Consider the following 26,286-nt stretch of genomic DNA (forward strand, 5'->3'; position numbering starts at 1 on the left):
GCGGTAAAAGCATCATTTAGGCACATTAGGCATATATCATGTAAAAATCAGATAATAAATAAAGCCAACTATAACAATTATTTTAAGCTCGAATTCTTGAACCCTGAACCAGTGGTTCTGGGTCCTAATTCCCTAGCAGAGTCGCCAGAGCTGTCACACCTTATTTTCCGCACCCGAGGGGGTACAAGGGAGTTTTTTCCAATTAAAGGACAATCGAAACGGGATTTGCTTATTTATTTCAGAGTCGCTACTTGGGAGATTTAGGGTGTCCCAAGTCACCAATTTTAATCCCGAATCGAGGAAAAGAATGACTCTATATTATAGTCTGCGTACCCGAAATCCGGATAAGGAATTCTGTTAACCCGGGAGAAGGTGTTAGGCATTCCCGAGTTCCGTGGTTCTAGCACGGTCGCTCAACTGTTATATTTGGCTTATTTATCTGATTTTAAATACAATATGAACTTATGTGCAAATTTTATCTTTCAACCGCTTTTATCATTTACTGTTATTTTTATCAAGAATTGCAACGTTATAAAATGTATCTCGAACCACGTTACAATCAATGTACCCGTGGTCGTCGACACACTTTGACTCCGTTGAGATTTGGATTTGGGTCACATCAATGTGCACCCGAGTTTAAGGAAATTAAATTATTAAAGGCGCGCCTAAAGCGACTAGCGTATTTATTTTGGGTAGGACCGTGGAATTTTACTAAACGGTCCATCCCGAAGTCTAAATAATTTTTAAAGAAAATATTTACTGAGGGCCCCGCAAATTTGTATTTTCATTTGGCGAGGCTCATCTCATTCTTATTTTTTAAAATGAATTTGCAACGTCATGGACACGCATCTCGAACCACGTCACAATCAATGTACCCGTGATTAGAAACACATTTCGACTCCGTTGAGATTTAGATTTGGGTCACATAAATGTGCACCCTAGTTTAGGAAAATTAAATTATTAAAGGCGCGCCTGAAGCAACTAGCGCATTATTATTTTGGGGTAGGGCCGTGAAATTCGCTGAACGGCCCGACCCGGAATCTAAGCATTTAATGCATATATTTTTGTGAGGGCTCCGCAATCTGTACATTTTTTATTTTTTGGCGAAGCTTGTCTCGTTTTTCTTTTTATTATTATTATTTTTATTTTTAAAAGGATGTCATTTTTACGCCTTTAACAATACTAAACCTTACGGCTTCTTTACAGCTAAAATCTCATAACTTGTCAAAAAATTAATAAAATGAGTTTAGTGAGCGAGTGTTTCGGAAGTAGTAACAACAAGTACTAATACTAATTTTGTCCGAATGAACTAAGCAAAGGACCCCGAACAAATTAACGTCAAACTTGTGTCATAGAACAACTAGTCAAACTTAATTAAATGACATCAAATAACCAAGAATCACATAACGCAAAATGAGCAAAAATGCATACGATGAAAACGTAAGCAGAAAATTATCATACCAATTTCTATTTTTTTTTGCATCTTCGAACATTTAACGTAACATTTCCTTATCTAATACTTGAGGTTTACTAACCTTTGAACCTCGGCAAACTCAGGACGACAAACACGACCCCGATGGAACTCAAGCCGAACCTCACTGGACGAGGAACAACGACGAAACCTCGGACAAACACCTCGATGTACTGAACCTCGACGAACAATGACGACCTCAATGGAGACGGAAAGCTCGGCAAAAACAGTCAACACACGAGATGTTGGCTACTGGATTTTCTCAACGCAGCATGTCGGCTCGAGAGAATGCCACAGAAGGGGTCGTTCGGGTATGAGGAAGAAGCAGGTTGTGGAAGGTCGTTTGGACAGTGGTCGATGGAGCTGAACGACAAACAGCAGAGGTTGTTGGGGAGGCTTGGTGGTCGACGGACTGGTGGAGCTGGAGTTCCGACGAGGGGGTGGCTGACGGGTCTGCTAGGTTTTAGTTGAGGTCGACGGGACTGGGGCTGCGACGGGGGGTGGGACCGGTTTTTCCTCGGAGATTGGTGGTTATGGCGTTGGGGCAGGTGGGGTTGAGCGTGACGACGAGGGGTGCGACGGATTGGAGCTGGAGCTCTGACGAGGGGGTGGTGGTGGTTTCGTTCACTGCTGGGGACGCGACGACGCAGCAGCGATGGTTTTGTTTTGGGTGGAGCTGGAGCTCGCGGGCTGGGGGGTTAGGTTGGTTGACGGGCCTGTTTGTTGGTGGTTCCGGCGTCGGGGGAGGGGGGTGACGTTTGGTGGTGGTCGTGAGGCAGTAGGGTTGAGGGTGGTTTTTCTTTAGGGTTCTTCGTTCCTTTCTTTTTAAGGAAGTAGGTGAACAGTCCCCTCCAAAATTTTTTCAATCCCTCCTGTTCAAAATGTTTTGTCCGTGTTTTGTAATGGGTTTGCCCAGAAAAATGAGCCCCACGCGTGGTGGGGTTCGAGACTTATGTCCCCCACGCGTGGTGGGGTTCCTCATGTGTCCTGGACTCGGTTTATTATGGGCTAGGTCCGAAAATTAGGCCTAAAACCGGGTAGTTTGAACCCGAATATTATTCTTTTGCCCGGACCCGAGAAATAGGAACACGTTGCTTAACTAGTCCTATGTAAGCAAAATAACTACCAAAAATAAGATTAGTATTTAAACAAAACTATATCTTTTTAAATATTTTTCAAGATTTAAAATAGCTACAAAATATTAATAAAACTATTTTTTGTAATTTTCATTTTTTAAATATTAAGATAAAATATGAGGTAATATTTTTTGTATTTTTCAAAGTTAAAATGACTATAAAACCTTAATAGAACTATATTTTTTTGTAATTTTCGAAATTATATAAAGTACAAAAATAAAGTGCAATTTTTGTATTTTTCAAGTTTATGAGAGATACATAAACTAAAATTTATATATATATTTTTTGAAATTTTTCTTTTTGCAACGAAATAAAGTAAAAATAGTTAAAATAGCTATACTAGACCCAATTTCACATATTCACGCTAAAAATGTGAAAATTCTCGGGGAGGGTCAAAAATCACGTGCTTACACATATGAGATTGTAAAATTATGATAGATAGTTATGTTGTCTTAAACATGATTAAGACACTTAGCTAATAATTGAATAGGTTAATTTTTATTTTGGACGATGATTGGGAACATGGAGAACTTTAGACTCCATGATTAATATATGTGTTTATTTACTTAATCAATTGATGCTTAGTGTCATAATTTGTATGTATGTTAAACATCATGCCTTGTATTATTTTTTTATTTTTACATGATCCTTATAATATTTTTTATTTTGTTAAAGAATGACTACTGCTTCGAAAAACATTCTTGTTGAGCTCAACAAAGGGTTGAAACTCAATGGTGACAACTATGAAACCCGGAGCTTGAAAGTCCAGTATGTGCTAGAGGAGCAAGAGGCTCTAGAGGCCATTAACAATGTCATGAATGAGTCCGAGGAAGGCAACACTGCTCAACATATGCGTGAGCGTGAAGCCTATGACAGTTGGAGGAAAATGAACTCCATTTCTTGCATTATGCTGTTGAGCGCCTTGGATGATGACATCCCAAGGGAGTTTAAGGATCACCAAAAGCTATGGATCTTTGGAATGCTTTGAGGAAAAGGTTTGGTAATTTTTCCACTACAATGCTGCGATCCTTAACGATCAAATTTGATTCATATAAGAAACGCCCAGAGCATTCATTGAAAATACATCTGAGGCAAATATCAAATAAATTCGGGGAGTTGAAAGATGCTGGTCATGTGTTGACTGATGAACAACAAATCCAAGCTGTCATACGCTCTTTACCTAGTTCTTGGGATCATATGAAAATGCATTTGACCTATAATGAGCGAATCATAACTCTAGAAAATGTCCGAAGGCATCTTGAGTTAGAGGAGGAACTGCTTGAGTTTGCAAAGCCAATAACTGAGTTGCACATGGCAACAACCTCCAAAACAAAGAGTGATTCAAAGAAAAGGAACTAGGGAAAGAAGAGAGGGGCACCTCAAGAACAGATGTCTCAAACGTGTCAAAGTTTCTAAAGTGAAATACTATAATTGTGAAAAAAAGGATGACTATGCCAGCGATTGCTCTGAGCCTCCTAGAAAGGTATTTCACGATGCTCGAATTAGTGAACTTTGTGTTTCTAGTTCTGTTTTTCTAACTGAATCTAATCCTTTGCGGATTGTAGACTAAGGAGCAACGGACCACATAGCCTAAGAACACACTACCTTTCTATGTTTGTTTCTTCACATAATATGATAGTAATGTGAACATATGGTATGATAGACTTAGCATATTGGCCAACAAAGAATGCAAAGGTTAGCAAAAACAAGGTTTGCTTTCCAACATTGAACATGTGGAATTGTCCACTTGTGAAAATTGTCTAGCTATAAAATCTGCAAGAAAACCTTTTGGTCAAGCGACTAGAATCGAATATCAACTGTAATTAGTCCATTCAGACATATGTGGGCCTATGAATGTTAGGGATAGGAATGGAGCATGTTATTTATCACATTTATTGATGACTTTACCCATTTCGGTTATGTCTGTTTAATTTCCTACAAATTAGAAGCAATACGTTGCTTCAAACGCTATATGAGCTTAGTGAAAAATAAATTAGACAAGAAGATAAAAGCTCTTCGAACTGACGATGGTCGTGAATACTTATCAACCCAGTTTAATGGATTATATGATAAAACGGAAATAGTTCATCACTTGACTATCCCAAATACTCCACAACAAAATGGTGTTACAGAGAGAAGAAATAGAACACTCCTAGAAATAGTTAGGTCAATGATGGCATAAGCTAACCTCCTAGTTAGTTACTGGGTGATGTGTTTCTTATTTCCACCTTTGTACTTAATCGAGTGCCTACAAAATCAGCTATTACTACTCCATATGAGTTATGGACTGGAAGACAACCCGACCTGAGTGTATTAAGATTGTGGGATTGCGCCACCTATACACATGATTCCTCTAACAAATATGGCAAATTGGGCCGGAAGGGAAAGAAAAATATCTTTATAAGATACTCTGAAACCTCAAAGGGTTATATGTCTATAGGTCAGCAAGACAGTGAGAGTGTAACTGAGTTTGAATCACGAGATGTCACATTCTTGGAGGATCAGTTCCCTAAGAAGGGAGAGGTAGGTCAAGACCTAACCTTATTTGAGATAATGGATCAAGAAGTACAAAGATCACTTCATTCGAGTGGAGAACTTTAGCAGATGATAAATTAGTTTCTCATCAATGACCTACTTCATCAACATATGCGAATGAAAGTAATCCTTCTACATTTAGTGGAAGTGACCAAATGGATCTTGTTCCAAGTGGGAGCGAGATAGTCACAGATCTTGTTCCGAGTGGAAGCAGGATGAATGTTCTTGATCTGAGTGGGAGCAACATTGATCCAAATGGGAACAATGATGAATCACAAATAACGTGTGATTCTCGTAGGAATATTCCTTGATGATTATTTGATGTCAAAGGCGGTGAACTATTATGATGCTCCTACATGAAGAAAATGAGCCTAAAAATGTAAAAATAGGTTTTCTCATGCCCTTCTAAGGATAAATGGACAAAAGCAATGGAAGATGAACTGGAGTCTTTGAGAGTCAATAGAATTTGGGAACTAGTTGACCTTCCTGAAAGATGCAAAGCAATTGGGAGCAATTGGGTTCTCAAAATTAAGCTCTAGGTTGATGGTAAAATTGAGAGATATAAGGCTCGACTGGTGGCAAAAAGGGTATACACAACAGAAAGGAATAAACTATGAAAAGACTTTCTCGCCTGTTGTACGATTTACTTCTGTTCGCCTGGTTCTAGCTATTGTTGCAAGCTTGGATCTTGAGTTACATAATATGGATGTAAAGATTTCCTTTCTCAATGGATAACTATATGAAAAAATTTATATGGAACAATCTGAGTGTTTCATTGAAAAGGGCCACAAAAAAAGGTTTGTAGACTTTTGAAGTCTATTTATGGCCTCAAACATCTTCAAGGTAATAGTATATACGCTTTCATAATGTTGTTGTATCCAATGGTTTTACCATGATGGATGAAGATCATTGTGTTTATACCAAAAGATCAAGGAACAAGCTTGTGATTTTAACAATGTTGTAGATGACATACTTATAGCTGGAAATGATAAGGAGCTTATAACCGATATAAAATCATGGTTATCATCCCAATTTGAGATGAAATATATGGGTGAAGCTGCCTATATTCTTGGAGTTAAGATTTCAAGAGATCATCCAAAGAAACTATTGTATCTCTTACAAGACAATTACAATAGACATGTTCTTAAACGATTCAATATGCAAAATAGTAGCCAGTTGAAACTCCTATCAGTAAAGGGCATACCTTGGGAAGTCAGATGTGTCCTACTCATGAAGAGACAGAAAGAATGAGTCGAGATCCTTGTAGGAGTGCAGTCAGAAGTGTAATGTATGCTATGGTGTGCACTAGGCCTGATATCTATCAAGCAGTTAGCTTTATAAGTAGATATCAAACCGAACCAGGTTTAGCACATTGGCAAGAAGTAAAAAGGATCATGAGATATTTGAAGGGGACTATTGATTATGCGATTTATTACCAAGGCGGCAAAGATATGCGAATAGTTGGATGTAGTGATGCTGATCATGGAGGAGATCTAGATGAGAGGAAGTCTACCTCAGGATATATTTTCTTACTCAGTGATGGTGCCATATCATGGAGTAATAATAAATAATCATGTGTATCACTATCTACGATGGAAGCCAAATATGTGGCTCTCGCATCAGCAACACAAGAAGCTATTTGGTTGAAAAAGTTCTTGGAATACTTGTTGGATATTGCTGCAAATACTGAACCAATGTAGTCTACTGTGACAATGAGGCTACAATATCCTCCACCAAGGATCCTATGTTTCATTGTAAAACCAAACATATAGATATCAAGTATAACTATGCGAGACACATGGTTAGACGCAAGGTAGTGAATGTGAAGTATGTGTTTCGAGCCTACTTCCAACTCAATAATGCGTCCAAACTCTCAAACCGGAGCCGCACAATCTGAAACTATTCAAAAGTGTAAAAGTCCATCATTATAGGTTTACAAATTCATATTCTAGCTATTAAAGCGATTATCAAACCCCAAGGGCAAGGTTCCGAAAATTCAACCACAAGCCCACATGCCCGAATTCCGGAAAGTTTCGACAGAAGTTGTCACTCATAACCTAAGGATCAAGAATATATGATTTTTACTCCATTCCATAACGAATTTTGTGGTTAAATCTTATTTTTACCAAAACCCTAGGTTTTACTCTAATTCCATGATTTTTCACTAATCTTTATATGTTAATTCTATCCAAAATCCAAGTATCTAACTCATATAATGTAGGGATCACTTACCTCTAAGAGCTTGGCAAAAATCTCCTCTCAAGAGATCCAAAATCCCCCAACTTTTGAGTGGAAATTAGGCAAAAATGGCTAACACCCGCAATAAATGAAGGTTACTGCCTTCAGTGATTTTCGTATCTACGGTCCTGGGCCGCACCTACTCCCACCCCATCTGTGGAAATGAGTTCGCTTCTGCGGAAATTACCTTGGCCGATTGGGCCGCTTCTGCGAGAAGCAAATCCACTTCTGCGGCTTCGCTTCTGCGAAATTTAGGCCGCTTTTGTGGCTCCTGGGCTGGCCACCCATGGCCGCATCTGTGATGGCCTAGCTGCTTCTGTGGGCTCGCATCTGCGGCTAGCCAACTGCAGATGCAATTATGATAGAATCCTGAAGCTTCAGCTCTTTCCCACATTTCCAACTAAGCTCGAGCCTCGTCCGATTGATGCTCGGGGCCCTCGGGACCCCGCTCGAACATACCTACAAGTTTGAAATGATAAAACAGACTTGCTCGAACCCTCGAAACGCCTGAAACAACGTTAAATCTAAGAATTAGCCCCTAAAACCAATTAAATCAGACTTATGAGCTTCAAGTTCTTCAATCTACTCCAATGTGATGAAAAAGACTAATACTACTCGGATTGACACCAAATTTTATGTGCAAGTCTTAAATGACAATACAGATCTACTCCCAGTCTCGGAATTCTATTTGAACCTCGATAACACAAAAATACGCTCTAAACCTAGTGTTTAAGAACTTCAAAATTCTTAAGGAATCAACTTTCACTATTAGGCGCCAAAATGCTCCCGGGTCATCCAAAACCCGATCCGGACATACGCCCAAGTCTGAAATTATCATATGAACCTATTGGAACCTTTAAATCTAGATTCCGAGGTCGTTTACTCAAAACGTTGACTGAAGTCAAACTTGGCAAACCAACTGCTCTGATTTCAATGCAAACTCTTCTAAATCTCGAACCAACCATCCCCGCAAGTCATAAATCAGCTAAAGCAAGTATGAGAAGTCTTATTCAGGGAACAAGGTTTTAGAAAGCAAAATGACCGATCGGGTTGTTACAAGCTGCCCTAGTTTATGATTAGGTCCTAGTTGTAGATGCCCCGGCGAGACCAACTCAGGCACCGGCTATGCCTATTGTTATCTTAGGTCTTTAGGAGACCTTAACTCAGATTATGACTATATGTACCAACCTTGCTTAGGCGGTCTCTGTTACTACAACATCAACTACTTTCCAGGCTGGGGGAGGCACTCAGACTCCCGCCGCCCCTACAATCGAGCAGGTTGTTTAGGGACTTCAGACACCGAGGGCACCACCAGCCCAGTCGGTTGCGCCTGCTCAAGATTATGTGGTACCAATCATGCCTGATGACAAACAGCATAGATTGGAGAGGTTTGGTAGATTTTAGCCTCCGACATTTAGTAGTGTAGAAGGCGAGGATGCCTAGGGTTTCTTGGATAAGTGTCAGAGGATTCTCTGCACATGGGGTATTCTAGAGACTAGTGGGGTATCGTTCACTACCTTTTAGTTGTCGGGAGCTGCCTTTACTAGGTGGGAGGCCTATGAGAGGTGTAGGCATGTTGGTACAACGCCCCTTACCTGGCAACAGTTCTCCATTCTTTTTATGGAGAAGTATGTTCTGCAGTCCTGCAGAGAGGAGCTGTACAGACAGTTCGAGAAGTTGCGTCAGGATGATATGACTGTTACACAGTATGAGATGAGGTTCTCTAAGTTAGTCTGCCATGCTATTTGGTTGGTTCCCACATACAAGGAGAGGATAAGGAGGTTCGTTGATGGCCTCACATATCACCTATGGATTCTTATAATTAGAGAGAGAGGGTGTCTGGTGCTTCTTTTGAGGAGGTTATTGATATTGCTTAGGACATATAGTCGATTCATCATTAGGAGCAAGTGGAGAGGGAGGCCAAGAGGCCTCGTGGATCTGGTAGTTTTAGTGGTACTCCTCATGGAGGTCCGTGGTAGAATTCAGCTTGAATTGGCAAAAGTTGGAATTTTGGTCGGCAGTGGAAAATTTGATATCGGGGTCGGAATGAAATTTCGGAAGTTGAAGTAGGTTCATAGAGTCATTTGTGATGTGTGTGCAAAATTTGAGGTCATTCAGATGTGATTTGATAGGTTTTGGCATCGTTTGCAGAATTCAGAAGTTTAGAAGTTCTTAGGCTTGAATCAGAGGGTAATTTGGTGTTTTGAGTAGTTTGAAAGTTCGAGTAAGTTTGATTGATGTTATGGGATGTGTTGGTGTGTTTGGTTGAGGTTCGGAGGGCCTCAGGATGATTTCATATGGTTAATGGAGAGTTTGGAATTTGGTAAATGCACTTGAAGCTGCTGGTTCTGTCTTGACCGCACCTGCGGAGTTAGAACCGCATGTGCGAGGATTTCAGAAGCGGATTTGAGGCGCAGGTGCACAGATGGATAGCAGGTGCGGCTTGGTCCCTGCATCTGCGATGACCGCAAATGCAGTCAGGCAATCGCAGAAGTGGTAGCAGGATTTTAATGAAATTCCACAGAAGCGGTCCTGTAGACGCGGAAATAGGACCCCAGGTGCGGTTTTGTTACGCAGAAAACCCTTGCTCGAGGTTTTGTTCTCCATTTTCTATTTTGAGTTTGAAGAACTCGGGAGAGAGGCGATTTTTCAAAGGATTTCAAGGAGCAACGTTAGGTTAAGTCATTCTAACATATAATGGTATAAATTTCATGAATCTATGGATTTATTCAACATCTAATTGGGAATTTGAGCTAGAAATTTGGGAATTTGAGCTAGAAATTTGGGAATTTAGGGCTTGAAAATTGGAGAGTTTGATTTGAGGATTGGAGGGGCTAAATGGAGTCGGATTTTGATAAATTTCATATGGATGGACTCGTGAGTGAATGAGTTTCCTAGTTTTGTGACTTTTTTCAGATTTTGAGACGTGGGCCCGGGGGCCGGGTTTGAACCAATTTTGGGTTCTTGGTCTAATTTGATAGTTTTTCTTGTGGAATTTTCCATTAGCACATATTGATGGTATTGTACTGGTTGTGAATAGATTCGGAGCATTTGGAGGCCAAGTCGAGGTGCAAGAGCATCACAGAGTAGATATTTAATCGGTTTGAGGTAAGTAACGATTGTAAATATTGTTCTGAGGGTATGAAACCTCAGATTTTCTATCATGTGACTATTTTGAGGTGACTCACATGCTAGGTGACGAGCTTGTAGGCATTGGGGATCGTGACTTGGTCCATCCCGTATCTACGGTAAAGTTGAATATTTTGTTGAAATTACATGCCTCTCACTTGTTTTAGAAAGAATTTCTGTAAATTATGCTGGATGCCGTGTTTAGGCCTTATGCCAGTGTTGTTTGGACCTTAGAGGTCTTTTATTGCTATCCTCTCATTGTTTTCGATTGGAAATCTATACTCAGTCATGTTTATACTTATTGATTTCATAACTCAGTCTCTATTACTCTACTTTTGATGCATCATATAAATGTTATTTGGGCTAAAAACTTTGTTATTTTGAGAGCTCGAGAGGCTGCAGAAATTTATGACTGAGTGAGGCCGAGGGCCTGATTTGTGAGGATTTTTATGGGATTGGGATGCACGCCGCATCATGTTTTACTGATTCATGACTGGGTGAGGCCGAGGGCCTAATTGATTTATGTTATGATTGGCTTGTTATAGTGCTTGGGCAGAAGGAGCCCCTTCGGAGTCTACACACCCCCAGCGAGCGCAAGTACCTACTGAGTGCGAGTGACGAGTGTTGGGTGCGGAGTGACTGGGATGCATGATAGATGGTGAGGTTCGCCCGAGGGGCTGTTTACGAGAGAGGTTTGCCCGAGGGGCTATTTACGAGAGATGTTTTGCCTGAGGGGCTGTTTACGAGAGATGCTTTGCCTGAGGGGCTGTTTATGATTTCACCATTTTTCTCACTTGAGCATTGAACCTTGTTCTAAAACTGTTGAAAGATGTTTCCAAACTAATTTGACTAGAACTAGATTTAAACAAGCTGATTTGATTCAAACTATGGTTTTAAAGGCATGCTGCATTTTATTGAGTTATTCTGATATGAAATTTACATGCATTATTGCTCATCACTACTTCTCAACCTTTATTTACTATTGTTACTCACTGAGTTGGCATACTCACGTTACTCCTTTCACCCCGTACGCACATCCAAGCATATCTGGACACGACAATGGCTGTTGACTATTCTGTTGCAGGTTTCTCGGAGATATCAAGGTAGCTGTCTGGCGATCGCAGCCCTGCTCTTCTCTCTCTTATCTTACTTTAGTTGTATTTAGTTATTTTCCAGACTATGTTAGTCTCTATATTGTCAGATAAATTGTAGTAGATGGTTATGACTAGTGACATCCCGATGTCGGGCTTTCTTTTTTCTGCACTTTTGTTTTATTTTGAACTTCTTATGAAGGTTTTATATTAAATATCTTTGGGATTATATTAAAATTGAAAATATCATTTTGTATTAGTAATGTGTCGGCTTTCCTAGTACCATGATAGGCACCATCATGACAGGGTTAGTTTTTGGGTCGTGACAAGTTGGTATCAGAGCCTAGGTTACATAGGTCTCACGAGTCATGAGCAGGTTTAGTAGAGTTTTGCGGATCTGTTCGGAGACGTCTGTACTTATCTTCGAGAGGCTGCAGAACCTTTTGGAAAACTTCACATTCTTGAATTCTTGTCGTACGAATCTGTTGATTCTAGCAACTAAACTTTTGTTATTCTATTTTCTCACAGATGGTGAGGACATGTGCTACCCGTCAGGATGGACGGCCACCAGTACCACTAATTGGGGCTGCGAGAGGCCTAGGTCGCGGTCGAAGCCGTGGTAGGGGAAGGGATATAGCCCACATAGCAGCTAGGGAAGCACCTACAAATTCACTAGCCACCCCAGTTCATGATCAGTTCCTAGTTGTGGATTCCCCAGCGGAACCAGATCAGGCACTAACTATGCCTATTGTTATCCCAGGTATTTAGGAGACCTTAGCTCAGATTCTCACCGTGTGCACCAGCCTTGCTCAGACGGTCTCTGTTACTACTACAACAGCTACTTCCTAGGCCGGGGGAGGCACTCAGACTCCCACCGCCTGTACACCCGAGCAGGTTGTTCAAGGACTTCAGACACCAGGGGCACCACCAGCCCAGCCGATTGCGCCTGCTTAGAATTATGTGGTACCAGTCATGCCTGATAACGAGCAGAGTAGATTTGAGATGCTTGGTAGACTTCATCCTCCGACTTTCAGTAGTGCATAGGGTGAGGATGCCTAGGGTTTATTAGATAAGTGTCAAAGGATTCTCCACACAATGGGTATTCTAGAGACCAGTGGGGTCTCATTCACTACCTTTTACTTCTCGGGAGCCGCCTTTACTTGGTGGGAGGCTTATGAGAGGCATAGACCTATTGGTTCAACACCCCTTACCTGGAAGCAATTCTCCGTTCTTTTTCTGGAGAAGTATGTGCCACAGTCTCGCTAAAAGGAGTTGTGCATGCAATTCAAGTAGTTGTATCAGGATGATATGATTGTTACGCAGTATGAGATAAGATTATCTGAGTTATCCCACCATGATATTTTGTTGGTTCCCACAAACAGGGAGAGGATTAGGAGGTTCACTAATGGCCTCACATATCAGCTGCAGATTCTTATGACTAGAGAGAGGGTGTCTGGTGCTTCTTTTGAGGAAGTTGTTGACGTTGCTAGGGACATAGAGTCTATTCTTCGTCAGGAGTGAGTGGAGAGGGAGGCCAAGAGGCCTCGTGGATCTGGTAGTTTTGGTGGTGCTCCTCATGGGGTCAGTTCCAGCACGGCAGAGGCCGTCTATTCAGACACGCTCAGTCAGCTCACCCAGTTCACCATGGCGCATCATCGGGCCATGGTTCTCACAGTTCTCATCAGGGCCATTTATCACTTAGTGCCCTCCCAGCCCAGAGTTTGTCCCGTGCTTCATCAGTTCAGGACTCCTCCATGCTAGGCTCTTCTACTAATTATCCTGGTGCTAGGGGTTCCCTTCAGTCCCTATCACCAGCACTAGGGGGTTGTTTTGAGTGGGGGGAGTTGGGGCATATATGGATGCACTGTCATCATCGTCATAGGAGTCTGCGTCAGTAGAGGAATCAGCCACCGACTTTAGCACCAGTTACTTTACCACCTTCCTAGTCAGCTAGGGGCGGGGGACAATTAGTTAGGAGTTGCCCTAGAGGGGGAGGTCGATCAGGTGGTGGTCAGGCCCATTTCAGTGCACTCCCAACAATACCAGATGCTATTTCTTTAGATGTTATGATCACATGTATTGTCTCAGTTTTCCACAGAGATGCCTCTGTAATATTTGATCATAGTTCTACTTTTTCATATGTGTCGTCATATTTTGCTTATTATTTAGATATGCCCCGCGAGTCTCTTGTTTCATATGTTCATGTATCTACTCCTGTGGGCGATACTATTATTGTTGACCGCATATATTGATCTTGTGTGGTAACTATTGGGGGTTTGGAGACCCGAGTAGACCCTTTGCTGCTTAGTATGGTTGATTTTGATGTGACATTGGGCATGGATTGGTTATATCCATGTCATGCTATTCTGGACTGTCAACATTGGCTATGCTGGGGGTGCCATGAATTGAGTGGTGAGGTTCATCAAATTATGTCCCCAGTAGAGTAATTTCATACTTGAAGGCACATCGAATGGTTGGGAAGGGTTGTCTTTCTTATTTGGCTTTTGTGAGGGATGTGAGTACAGAGACTCCTACTATTAATTTTGTTCTGATGGTGATGGATTTTCTAGATGTGTTTCTTGTAGACCTACCGGACATGCCATCGAACAGGGATATTGACTTCGGTATTGATTTGGTTACTCAGCCCATTTCTATTCCACCGTATCGTATAGCACCGACGGAGTTAAAAGAATTGAAGGAGTAGTTTCAGAAACTCCTTGATAAGGGGTTTGTTTGACCTAGTGTGTCTCCTTGGGGTGAGCCTGTTCTATTTGTGAAGAAGAAGTATAGCACTATGAGAATGTGTATGGATTACAGGTAGTTGAACAAATTCACAATCAAGAACAAGTATCCTTTGAAGTCATATTGATTATTTATTTGACCAGCTTTAGGGAGCGAGGGTGTTCTTCAAGATTGATCTTAGGTTAGGGTATCGCCAGTTGAATATTAGGGACTTAGACATTCTTAAGACAGCTTTCAGGACCCAATATGGTCATTATGAGTTCCTTGTGATGTATTTTGGGTTGACCAATGCCCTAACAACGTTCATGCATTTGATGAACATTGTGTTTCGGCCTTATCTCGACTTGTTTGTTATTGTATTCATTGATGATATCCTGCTGTAATCTCGTAGCTAGGAGGAGCACGCTGAGCATTTGAGAGTTGTATTGCAACGATTGAGGGAGGAGAAACATTATGCTAAATTCTCCAAGTGTGAGTTTTGGCTCAGTTCTGTGGTGTCCTTGGGGCACGTGGTGTCCAGTGAGGGTGTTTAGGTTGATCTAAAGAAGATAAAGGCGGGCCAAAGTTGGTTAAGACCATACTCAGCCATAGAGATTCACAGCTTTCTTGGTTTGGCGGGTTGTTACCATCAGTTCGTTCAAGGATTTACATCTATTGCATCACCCTTGACCAAATTGACCCAAAAGGGAAAGACCAATGTGGTGGTTGATGCCTTGAGTAGAAAGGCAGTGAGTATGGGTTGTCTTGAATTCCTTCCCGTTGGGGAGAGACCTCTGGCAGTTGATATTAAGGCCTTGGCCAATCGGTTCATGAGATTGAATATTTCAGAACCCAGTCGGGTCCTAGCTTGTATGGTTTCTTGGACTTCCTTGTTTGATTGTGTCAGAGAGTGCCAGTGTGATGATCCTCATTTGCTTGTCCTTAAGGACAAGGTTCTCCATGATGATGCTAGAGATGTGACTATTAGTGATGATGGGTTATTGAGGATGCATGGCCGGATATCTGCCCATTATAGATGGGCTTCGGGAGTTGATTCTAGAGGAGGCCCATAATTTGAGGTACCTGGATTTGAGATAACACTATTGGTGGAGGAGAATGAAGAAAGATAGAGCGGGGTTTGTAGCTCCGTGTCTCAATTGTCAGCAGGTGAAATATGAGCGTTAGAGACTGGGTGGCTTGCTTCAGCAGATAGAGTTTCCAGAGTGGAAGTGGGAGCAGATCACCATGGATTTTGTAGTTGGACTCCCACGGACTTTGAGAAAGTTCGATGCTATTTGGGTGATTGTGGATCGGCTGACCAAGTCTGCGCACTTCATTCTTGTGTGTACTACCTATTTTTCAGAGCAGTTAGCTGAGATTTATATCCGAGAGATTGTTCGCCTGTATGGTGTCCCAGTTTCCATCATTTCAGATAGAGGTACTCAGTTTGCATCACAGTTTTAGAGGGCCGTGCAGCGAGAGTTGGATACTCAGGTTGAGTTGAGCACAACTTTTCAGCCTCAGATGGACGGACAGTTCGAGCTCACTATTCAGATATTGGAGAACATGTTACACACTTGTGTCATTGATTTTGGGGGTTCATAGGACCAGTTTCTACTACTTGCGGAGTTTGCTTACAACAATAGTTATCAGTCGACTATTTAGATGGCTCCTTATAAGGCTTTATATGGGAGATGGTGTAGATGTACAGTAGGTTGGTATGACCTGGGCGAGGCTAGGATTTTGGTACAAACTTGGTACAAGATGCTTTGGATAAGGTGAAAGTGATTCAGGAGCGGCTTCGTACAGAACAATAGGACAAAAGAGTTATGCTGATATAAAGGTTCGTGATGTGTCTTATATGGTTAGAGAGAAGGTTCTACTAAAGGTTCCACCCATGAAGGGTGTTATGATATTTGGGAAGAAAGGCAAGTTGAGCCCTCGGTTCATTGGGCCTTTTGAGGTGTTTCGGAGGATTGGGGAGGTGCTTACGAGCTTGCTTTTCCACCTTGTCGGGTGTGCATCCAGTATCTCATGTTTCTATGCTCCGTAAGTATATCGCCGATCCATATCATGCCTTGGATTTCAGCACGGTTCAGTTAGATGGTGATTTGACTTATGATGTGGAGCCAGTGCCTATTTTAGAGCGGCAAGTCCGAAAGTTGAGATCAAAGGATATAGTTGCAGTGAAAGTGCAGTGGAGAGGTTAGCCCGTGGAAGAGGATACTTGGGAGACCGAGCGGGAGAGGCGAAGCAGATATCCACACCTATTTGAGGCTTCTGGTATCTTTCTAGACTCGTTCGATGATGAACGTTTGTTTAATAGGGGGAGAATGTAACGACCCGGTCGGTAATATTTCATGAGTTATAGCCCTGTTTCCCCTATTTGTGCTTCCTTTTTTGTTCTTCAGCTATATTTTATCATATCGTGTTGGTTGGTTCGGGTGGGGAGTGGTTTCAGAGTGGAATGAGACACTTAGTCTCCTATTTAGAAGCTTAAGTTGAAAAAGTCAACCATATCTGCAGGACCGCTTCTGCGAAAACCTCTCCGCTTCTGCGAAATTTCATTAAAAGCCTGCTCCCGCTTCTACGATTGCCTGATCGCATCTGCGGTCATTGCAGATACGGGGACCAAGTCGCACCTGCGATCCATCTGCGCACCTGCGCCTCAAATCCGCTTCAGCCAGCCTCACACCTACGGTTCTAACTCCGCAGGTGCGGTCAAGACAGAACAAGCAATTTATTTGAGGTGCGGTTTTGTTGCACAGAAAACCCTTGCTCGAGGTTTTGTTCTCCATTTTCTATTTTGAGTTTGAAGAACTCGAGAGAGAGGCAATTTTTTGAACGATTTCAAGGAGCAACGTTGGAGTAAGTGATTCTAACCTATAATGGTATAAATTTCACGAATCAATGGATTTGTTCACAATCTAATTGGGAATTTGAGCTAGAAATTTGGAAATTTAGGGCTTGAAAATTAGAGAGTTTGATTTGTGGATTTGAGGGGCCAAATGAAATCGGATTTTGATAAAATTTGTATGTTTGGACTCGTGAGTGAATGGGTTTCCTAGTTTTTTGTGGATTTTGAGGTGTGGGCCCGGTGACCGGGTTTAAACCAAATTCGAGTTGTTGGTCTAATTTGATAGTTTTTCTTGTGGAATTCATTCCATTAGCACATATTGATGGTATTGTACTGGTTGTGAATAGATTCGGAGCATTTGGAGTCCGAGTCGAGGGGCAAGAGCATCGCGGAGTAGATATTTGATTGGTTTGAGGTAACTAACGATTGTAAATCTAGTCCTGAGGGTATGAAACCCTGGATTTTGTGTCATGTGACTATTCTGAGGTGACGCACATGCTAGGTGACGAGCGTGTGGGCGTGCACCGTTGGGGACTGTGACTTGGTCCGTCCTGTATCTACTGTAAAGTTGAATATTTTGTTAAATCTACATGCCTATCACTTGGTTTAGAAAGAATTTCTATAAATCAGGTTGGATGCCATATTTAGGCCTTATGCCAGTGTTGTTTGGACCTTAGAGGTATTTTATTGCTATCCTCTCATTGTTTTCGTTTGGAAAACTATACTTAGTCACGTTTATACTTATTGATTTCATAACTCAGTCTCGTGGAAAAAGCAGATGAACTCCCGATAAGCTGATAGGCAAAGCAAGCTCATAAACAACCTCCCCAACTCGCCCCAACGCCTCAAATGGACGTATGAACCTTGGGCGCAACTTGCCCTTCTTCCCGAACCTCATGATTCCCTTCATCGGTGAAACTTTAAAGAGAACTTTCTCGCACACCATAAATGATAAATCGTATTGAGCCACATAACTCTTCCGTCTAGACTGTGCTGTGCGAAGTCGCTCCTAAATAGCCTTTAACTTTTTGAAGGCATCCTTCCCAAAATAGGTAACAATAGTTCCATGATCCATTGGATCAATACATAAGCTTGAAAGGCCATGCATAACTATAATGTTACCAATTTTGGGAAAGCCTACAATTATTAGTAGACACTATCTTAACAAAAATATCACCATATTTGTCTGCCAGCATCATGGTCAGGACATAGACGGGTGGAATAGCTAGACCACTAAGTTTATTGACTTCTGATTTCCTTGTTGCCAGGTGCGGTTTTGCTGGGTAGAAAACCCTTGCTCGAGGTTTTGTTCTCCATTTTCTATTTTGAGTTTGAAAAATTCAGGAGAGAGGCAATTTATTGAAAGATTTCAAGGAGCAACGTTGGGGTAAGTGATTCTAACCTATAATGGTATAAATTTCACGAATCAATGGATTTGTTCACCATCTAATTGGGAATTTGAGATAAAAATTTGGAAATTTAGGGCTTGAAAATTAGAGAGTTTGATTTGTGGATTTGAGGGGCCAAATGAAGTCGGATTTTGATAAATTTTGTATGTTTGGACTCGTGAGTGAATGGGTTTCCTAGTTTTGTGTGGATTTTGAGGTGTGGGCCCAGTGACCGGGTTTAAACCAAATTCGAGTTGTTGGTCTAATTTGATAGTTTTTCTTGTGGAATTCATTCCATTAGCACATATTGATGGTATTGTACTGGTTGTGAATAGATTCAGAGCATTTGGAGGCCGAGTCGAGGGGCAAGAGCATCGCGGAGTAGATATTTGATCGGTTTGAGGTAACTAACGATTGTAAATCTAGTCCTGAGGGTATGAAACCTCGGATTTTGTGTCATGTGACTATTTTGAGGTGACGCACATGCTAGGTGACGAGCGTGTGGGCATGCACCATTGGGGACTGTGACTTGGTCCGTCCTGTATCTACTGTAAAGTTGAATATTTTGTTAAATCTACATGCCTCTCACTTGGTTTAGAAAGAATTTCTATAAATCAGGTTGGATGCCATATTTAGGCATTATGCCAGTGTTGTTTGGACCTTAGAGGTATTTTATTGCTATCATCTCATTGTTTTCGTTTGGAAAACTATACTTAGTCACGTTTATACTTATTGATTTCATAACTCAGTCTCGTGGAAAAAGCAGATGAACTCCCGATAAGCTGGTAGGCATAGCAAGCTCATAAACAACCTCCCCAACTCGCCCCAACACCTCAAATGGACCTATGAACCTTGGGCGCAACTTGCCCTTCTTCCCGAACCTCACGATTCCCTTCATCGGTGAAACTTTAAAGAGAACTTTCTCGCACACCAGAAATGATAAATCGCTTGTCTTTTGATCCACATAACTCTTCTGTCAAGACTGTGCTGTGCGAAGTCGCTCCTAAATAGCCTTTAACTTTTTGAAGGCATCCTTCCCAAAATAGGTAACAATAGTTCCATGATCCATTGGATCAATACATAAGCTTGAAAGGCCATGCATAGCTATAATGTTACCTATTTTGGGAAAGCCTACATTTATTAGTAGACACTATCTTAACAAAAATATCACCATATTTGTCTGCCAGCATCATGGTCAGGACATAGACGAGTGGAATAGCTAGACGACTAAGTTTATTGACTTCTGATTTCCTTGTTGCCAGGTGCGGTTTTGCTGGGCAGAAAACCCTTGCTCGAGATTTTGTTCTCCATTTTCTATTTTGAGTTTAAAAAATTCAGGAGAGAGGCAATTTTTTGAAAGATTTCAAGGAGCAACGTTGGGGTAAGTGATTCTAACCTATAATGGTATAAATTTCACGAATCAATGGATTTGTTCACCATCTAATTGGGAATTTGAGATAGAAATTTGGAAATTTAGGGCTTGAAAATTAGAGAGTTTGATTTGTGGATTTGAGGGGCCAAATGAAGTCGGATTTTGATAAATTTTGTATGTTTGGACTCGTGAGTGAATGAGTTTCCTAGTTTTGTGTGGATTTTGAGATGTGGGCTTGGTGGCCGGGTTTAAACCAAATTCGAGTTGTTGGTCTAATTTGATAGTTTTTCTTGTGGAATTCATTCCATTAGCACATATTGATGGTATTGTACTGGTTGTGAATAGATTTAGAGCATTTGGAGGCCGAGTTGAGGGGCAAAAGCATCGGGGAGTAGATATTTGATCGGTTTGAGGTAACTAACGATTGTAAATCTAGTCCTGAGGGTATGAAACCTCGGATTTTGTGTCATGTGACTATTTTGAGGTGACACACAAGCTAGGTGACGAGCGTGTGGGCGTGCACCGTTGGGGTCTGTGACTTGGTCTGTCCTGTATCTACTGTAAAGTTGAATATTTTGTTCAATCTACATGCCTCTCACTTGGTTTAGAAAGAATTTCTATAAATCAGGCTGGATGCCATATTTAGGCATTATGCCAGTGTTGTTTGGACCTTAGAGGTATTTTATTGCTATCCTCTCATTGTTTTCGTTTGGAAAACTATACTTAGTCACGTTTATACTTATTGATTTCATAACTCAGTCTTGTGGAAAAAGCAGATGAACCCCGATAAGCTGGTAGGCAAAGCAAGCTCATAAACAACCTCCCCAACTCGCCCCAACACCTCAAATGGACCTATGAACCTTGGGCGCAACTTTCCCTTCTTCCCGAACCTCACGATTCCCTTTATCGGTGAAACTTTAAAGAGAACTTTCTCGCACACCATAAATGATAAATCGCTTGCCTTTTGATCCACATAACTATTCTGTCTAGACTGTGCTGTGCGAAGTTGCTCCTAAATAGCCATTAACTTTTTGAAGGCATCCTTCCCAAAATAGGTAACAATAGTTCCATGATCCATTGGATCAATACATAAGCTTGAAAGGCCATGCATAACTATAATGTTACCTATTTTAGGAAAGCCTACAATTATTAGTAGACACTATCTTAACAAAAATATCACCATATTTGTCTGCCAACATCATGGTCAGGACATAGATGGGTGGAATAGCTAGACGACTAAGTTTATTGACTTCTGATTTCCTTGTTGCCAAGTGCGGTTTTGCTGGGCAGAAAACCCTTGCTCGAGATTTTGTTCTCCATTTTCTATTTTGAGTTTGAAAAATTCAGGAGAGAGGCAATTTTTGAAAGATTTCAAGGAGCAACGTTGGGGTAAGTGATTCTAACCTATAATGGTATAAATTTCACGAATCAATGGATTTGTTCACCATCTAATTGGGAATTTGAGATAGAAATTTGGAAATTTAGGGCTTGAAAATTAGAGAGTTTGATTTGTGGATTTGAGGGGCCAAATGAAGTCGGATTTTGATAAATTTTGTATGTTTGGACTCGTGAGTGAATGAGTTTCCTAGTTTTGTGTGGATTTTGAGATATGGGCTCGGTGGCCGGGTTTAAACCAAATTCGAGTTGTTGGTCTAATTTGATAGTTTTTCTTGTGGAATTCATTCCATTAGCACATATTGATGGTATTGTACTGGTTGTGAATAGATTTAGAGCATTTGGAGGCCGAGTTGAGGGGCAAGAGCATCGCGGAGTAGATATTTGATCAGTTTGAGGTAACTAACGATAGTAAATTTAGTCCTGAGGGTATGAAACCCCGGATTTTGTGTCATGTGACTATTTTGAGGTGACGCACATGCTAGGTGACGAGCGTGTGGGCGTGCACCGTTGGGGACTGTGACTTGGTCCGTCCTGTATCTACTGTAAAGTTGAATATTTTGTTAAATCTACATGCCTCTCACTTGGTTTAGAAAGAATTTCTATAAATCAGGCTGGATGCCATATTTAGGCCTTATGCCAGTGTTGTTTGGACTTTAGAGGTCTTTTATTGCTATCCTCTCATTATTTTCGTTTGGAAAACTATACTTAGTCACGTTTATACTTATTGATTTCATAACTCAGTCTCGTGTAAAAAGCAGATGAACTCCCGACAAGCTGGGAGGCAAAGCAAGCTCATAAACAACCTCCCCAACTCGCCCCAACACCTCAAATGGACCTATGAACCTTGGGCGCAACTTTCCCTTCTTCCCGAACCTCACGATTCCCTTTATCGGTGAAACTTTAAAGAGAACTTTCTCGCACACCATAAATGATAAATCGCTTGCCTTTTGATCCACATAACTCTTCTGTCTAGACTGTACTGTGCGACGTCGCTCCTAAATAGCCTTTAACTTTTTGAAGGCATCCTTCCCAAAATAGGTAACAATAGTTCCATGATCCATTGGATCAATACATAAGCTTGAAAGGCCATGCATAGAGATAATGTTACTTATTTTGGGAAAGCCTACAATTATTAGTAGACACTATCTTAACAAAAATATCACCATATTTGTCTACCAGCATCATGGTCAGGACATAGATGAGTGGAATAGCTAGACGACTAAGTTTATTGACTTCTAATTTCCTTGTTTCCAGGTGCGGTTTTGCTGGGCAGAAAACCCTTGCTCGAGGTTTTGTTCTCCATTTTCTATTTTGAGTTTGAAAAATTCGGGAAAGAGGCAACTTTTTGAAAGATTTCAAGGAGCAACGTTGGGGTAAGTTATTCTGACCTATAATGGTATAAATTTCACGAATCAATGGATTTGTTCACTATCTAATTGGGAATTTGAGCTAGAAATTTGGAAATTTAGGGCTTGAAAATTAGAGAGTTTGATTTGTGGATTTGAGGGGCCAAACGAAGTCTGATTTTGATAAATTTTGTATGTTTGGACTCGTGAGTGAATGAGTTTCCTAGTTTTGTGTGGATTTTGAGATGTGGGCTCGGTGGCCGGGTTTAAACCAAATTCGAGTTGTTGGTCTAATTTGATAGTTTTTCTTGTGGAATTCATTCCATTAGCACATATTGATGGTATTGTACTGGTTGTGAATAGATTCGGAGCATTTGGAGGTCGAGTCGAGGGGCAAGAGCATCGCGGAGTAGATATTTGATCGGTTTGAGGTAACTAACGATTGTAAATCTAGTCCTACGGGTATGAAACCCCGGATTTTGTGTCATGTGACTATTTTGAGGTGACACACATGCTAGGTGACGAGCGTGTGGGCGTGCACCGTTGGGGACTGTGACTTGGTCCGTCCTGTATCTACTGTAAAGTTGAATATTTTATTAAATCTACATGCCTCTCACTTGGTTTAAAAAGAATTTCTATAAATCAGGCTGGATGCCATATTTAGGCCTTATGCAAGTGTTGTTTGGACCTTAGAGGTCTTTTATTGCTATCCTCTCATTGTTTTCGTTTGGAAAACTATACTTAGTCACGTTTATACTTATTGATTTCATAACTCAGTCTCGTGGAAAAAGCAGATGAACTCCCGACAAGCTGGGAGGCAAAGCAAGCTCATAAACAACCTCCCCAACTCGCCCCAACACCTCAAATGGACCTATGAACCTTGGGCGCAACTTGCCCTTCTTCCCGAACCTCATGATTCTCTTCATCGGTGAAACTTTAAAGAGAACTTTCTCGCACACCATAAATGATAAATCGCTTGCCTTTTGATCCACATAACTCTTCTGTCTAGACTGTGCTGTGCGAAGTCGCTCCTAAATAGCCTTTAACTTTTTGAAGGCATCCTTCCCAAAATAGGTAACAATAGTTCCATGATCCATTGGATCAATACATAAGCTTGAAAGGCCATGCATAACTATAATGTTACCTATTTTGGGAAAGCCTACATTTATTAGTAGACACTATCTTAACAAAAATATCACCATATTTGTCTGCCAGCATCATGGTCAGGACATAGACGAGTGGAATAGCTAGACGACTAAGTTTATTGACTTCTGATTTCCTTGTTGCCTCTTTTGTCAAAAGATGTGCTACTTCATTTCCTTGTAGGAAGCTATGCCCGAGCACCAGCATGTCCATTTTAGATATCAACCATCTATAGTTATTTATAAGTTATGTGTAAGTTACACAACCGTGGTTAATGAAGTTGATTACCTGTGTTGCATTAATTTCTACCTCTAGTGGATAGAGTTTTTTCTCCCATGCCAGTTGAAATCCATAATAAAGAGCCTGTAATTCAGTATGGATTGGCGATTTTGCGTGGATTTTCATTTAGAAACCCATAACCCAGTCACCGTTGTTGTTCCTTATAATGCCCCTATACAGCTGTGATTCTCGCCTTTTTTGAAAGAACCGTCAATATTGAGTTTGTACTAACAATTTTTTTGCTTAGTCCAGTAAACAGGAATGGAGATATATTTGTATATATTGCTTTCTCGTTCTGTTAGCAATTTATATTTAGTCGCTTGTTTTAAAATAAAGCTCAACGCTACTTTATTTGAGGTATTATTCATGTTATTATTTTTCCTACTAATCCAAAGATTCCAAATAACAAAAAGGAAAAGTGTAAGCCAATCGATAAGATTGGTATGAATGTCTAGGTTTAAGTAAGTAAAGTTTTTGAGCCAACTCTCTTCATTTATTAGAATATTATTAGTAGTAATTTCCATTTTACCCCACAGTTCCTTTGCTATTGGGCACCTAGAAAACATATTAGTGATTTTTTCTGGTTCTTTTCTACAAGTCGTGTATAATTCGTTAATGTTAAAGTCAATTCGATGGAGGTAGTATCTGCATGGTATCCTGCCATGATGGCATAACCAAAGAATTGTTATATTTTATTTTATTAGGGCAGTGAAGCTTCCAAATCCATGCGAAATCCTTGTTGAAAAAATGTTCCTTATCTACCCAAATTATAGCAGGACTTAGTTGTGAAAGTATCATTATCATTGACCGCCCATATTGGGATGTCTGATGAAGCTTCTAAGGGAAAAATAATTGAGTGGGTTTTTCAGATAGATCTCTAGGTATTGCAGAGGAGATAACATCAAAATTCTAGGCATTGTCATTCCTTATGTCCATAAATATAATACAGACCTGCTCGAACTCTCGAAATGCGTAAAACAACAAAGAAACTAAGAATCGCACCCCAAAACCAAATTGAATCAAATTATGAACTTCAAGTTTTCAATTTGCTCCGAACACATCGAATCATACATATGCTACTCAGAATGACACCAAATTTTGCGTTCAAGTCATAAATCACCATACGGATCTATTCCCAGGCTCGAAATCCCAAACGGACCTCAATAACACCAAAACTTACTCCAAACCAAATTTAAAGAACTTTAAAACCTTTAATGAGACAACTTTCAATATTAAGCGCCGAAGTGCTCCCGAGTCACGAAACCCGATCCGAACATATGCTCAAGTCCAAAATCATCATACGAACCTATTGGGATCATCAAATCCTGGTTTCGATGTCATTTACTAAAAATGTTGACTCAAGTCAAACTTAGTCCTTTTTAGCCAATGTTAAGGAACTAAGTGTTCCGATTTCAACCCGAACCCTTCCAAACCCAAACCAACCATCCCCGCAAGTCAAAAAATAGTAAAAGAAAATATGGGGAGTCTTATTTAAGGGAACATGGATCTTGAAAGCAAAGTGACCTGTCGGGTCGTTATATTCTCCACCTTTTAAAGAAATGTTCGTCCTCGAACGGGTATAGAATCATACTTGGAGTGCCGAATAAGTGTGGATATCTTCTCCGCATGTCCTCCTCGGTCTCCCAAGTCGCCTCCTTGACTGGTTGACCTCACCGTTGAACCTTTACTATAAAAATCTTCTTGAACCTCAAGTGGCAAACCTATCCATCAACAATGGCAACTGGCTCCTCCTCATAACCAAGGCTCTCATCTAACTGAACTATGTTGTAGTCCAACATATGTAACTTGTCTACATGATACCTCTAGAGCATAGACACGTGGAAAATCGGATGAACTCTCGACAAGTTGGGAGGCAAAGCAAGCTCATAAGAAACCTCCCCAACTCACCCCAACACCTCAAACAAACCTATGAACCTTGGGCTCAACTTGCCATTCTTCTCGAACCTCATGATTCCCTTCATTGGTGAGACTTTCAAGAGAAACTTTTCGCCCACCACAAATGATAAATTGCGCACCTTTTGATCCGCATAACTCTTCTGTCTGAACTGTGCTGTGCGAAGTCATTCCTATATCAACTTTACCTTTTCCAAGTAATCCTTCACCAAATCAGTACCATATAACTTAGCCTGGCCGGGCGCAAACCATCCGATGGGCGAATGAC

At 40.9% G+C, this 26,286-nt stretch overlaps 1 protein-coding gene across 1 annotated transcript; it reads left to right on the forward strand.

The window, feature by feature from the left end:
* The first annotated feature begins 6,389 nt into the window (after positions 1–6,389).
* LOC142176161 (secreted RxLR effector protein 161-like) lies at positions 6,390–6,713 on the forward strand. Its single transcript, XM_075243245.1, has one exon. It carries the CDS (start codon positions 6,390–6,392, stop codon positions 6,711–6,713), a length of 324 nt encoding a protein of 107 aa, XP_075099346.1.
* The last annotated feature ends 19,573 nt before the right edge of the window (positions 6,714–26,286 follow it).

This window comes from Nicotiana tabacum, chromosome 22, assembly GCF_000715075.1.
Source record: "Nicotiana tabacum cultivar K326 chromosome 22, ASM71507v2, whole genome shotgun sequence".
Lineage (NCBI taxonomy): Eukaryota > Viridiplantae > Streptophyta > Magnoliopsida > Solanales > Solanaceae > Nicotiana > Nicotiana tabacum.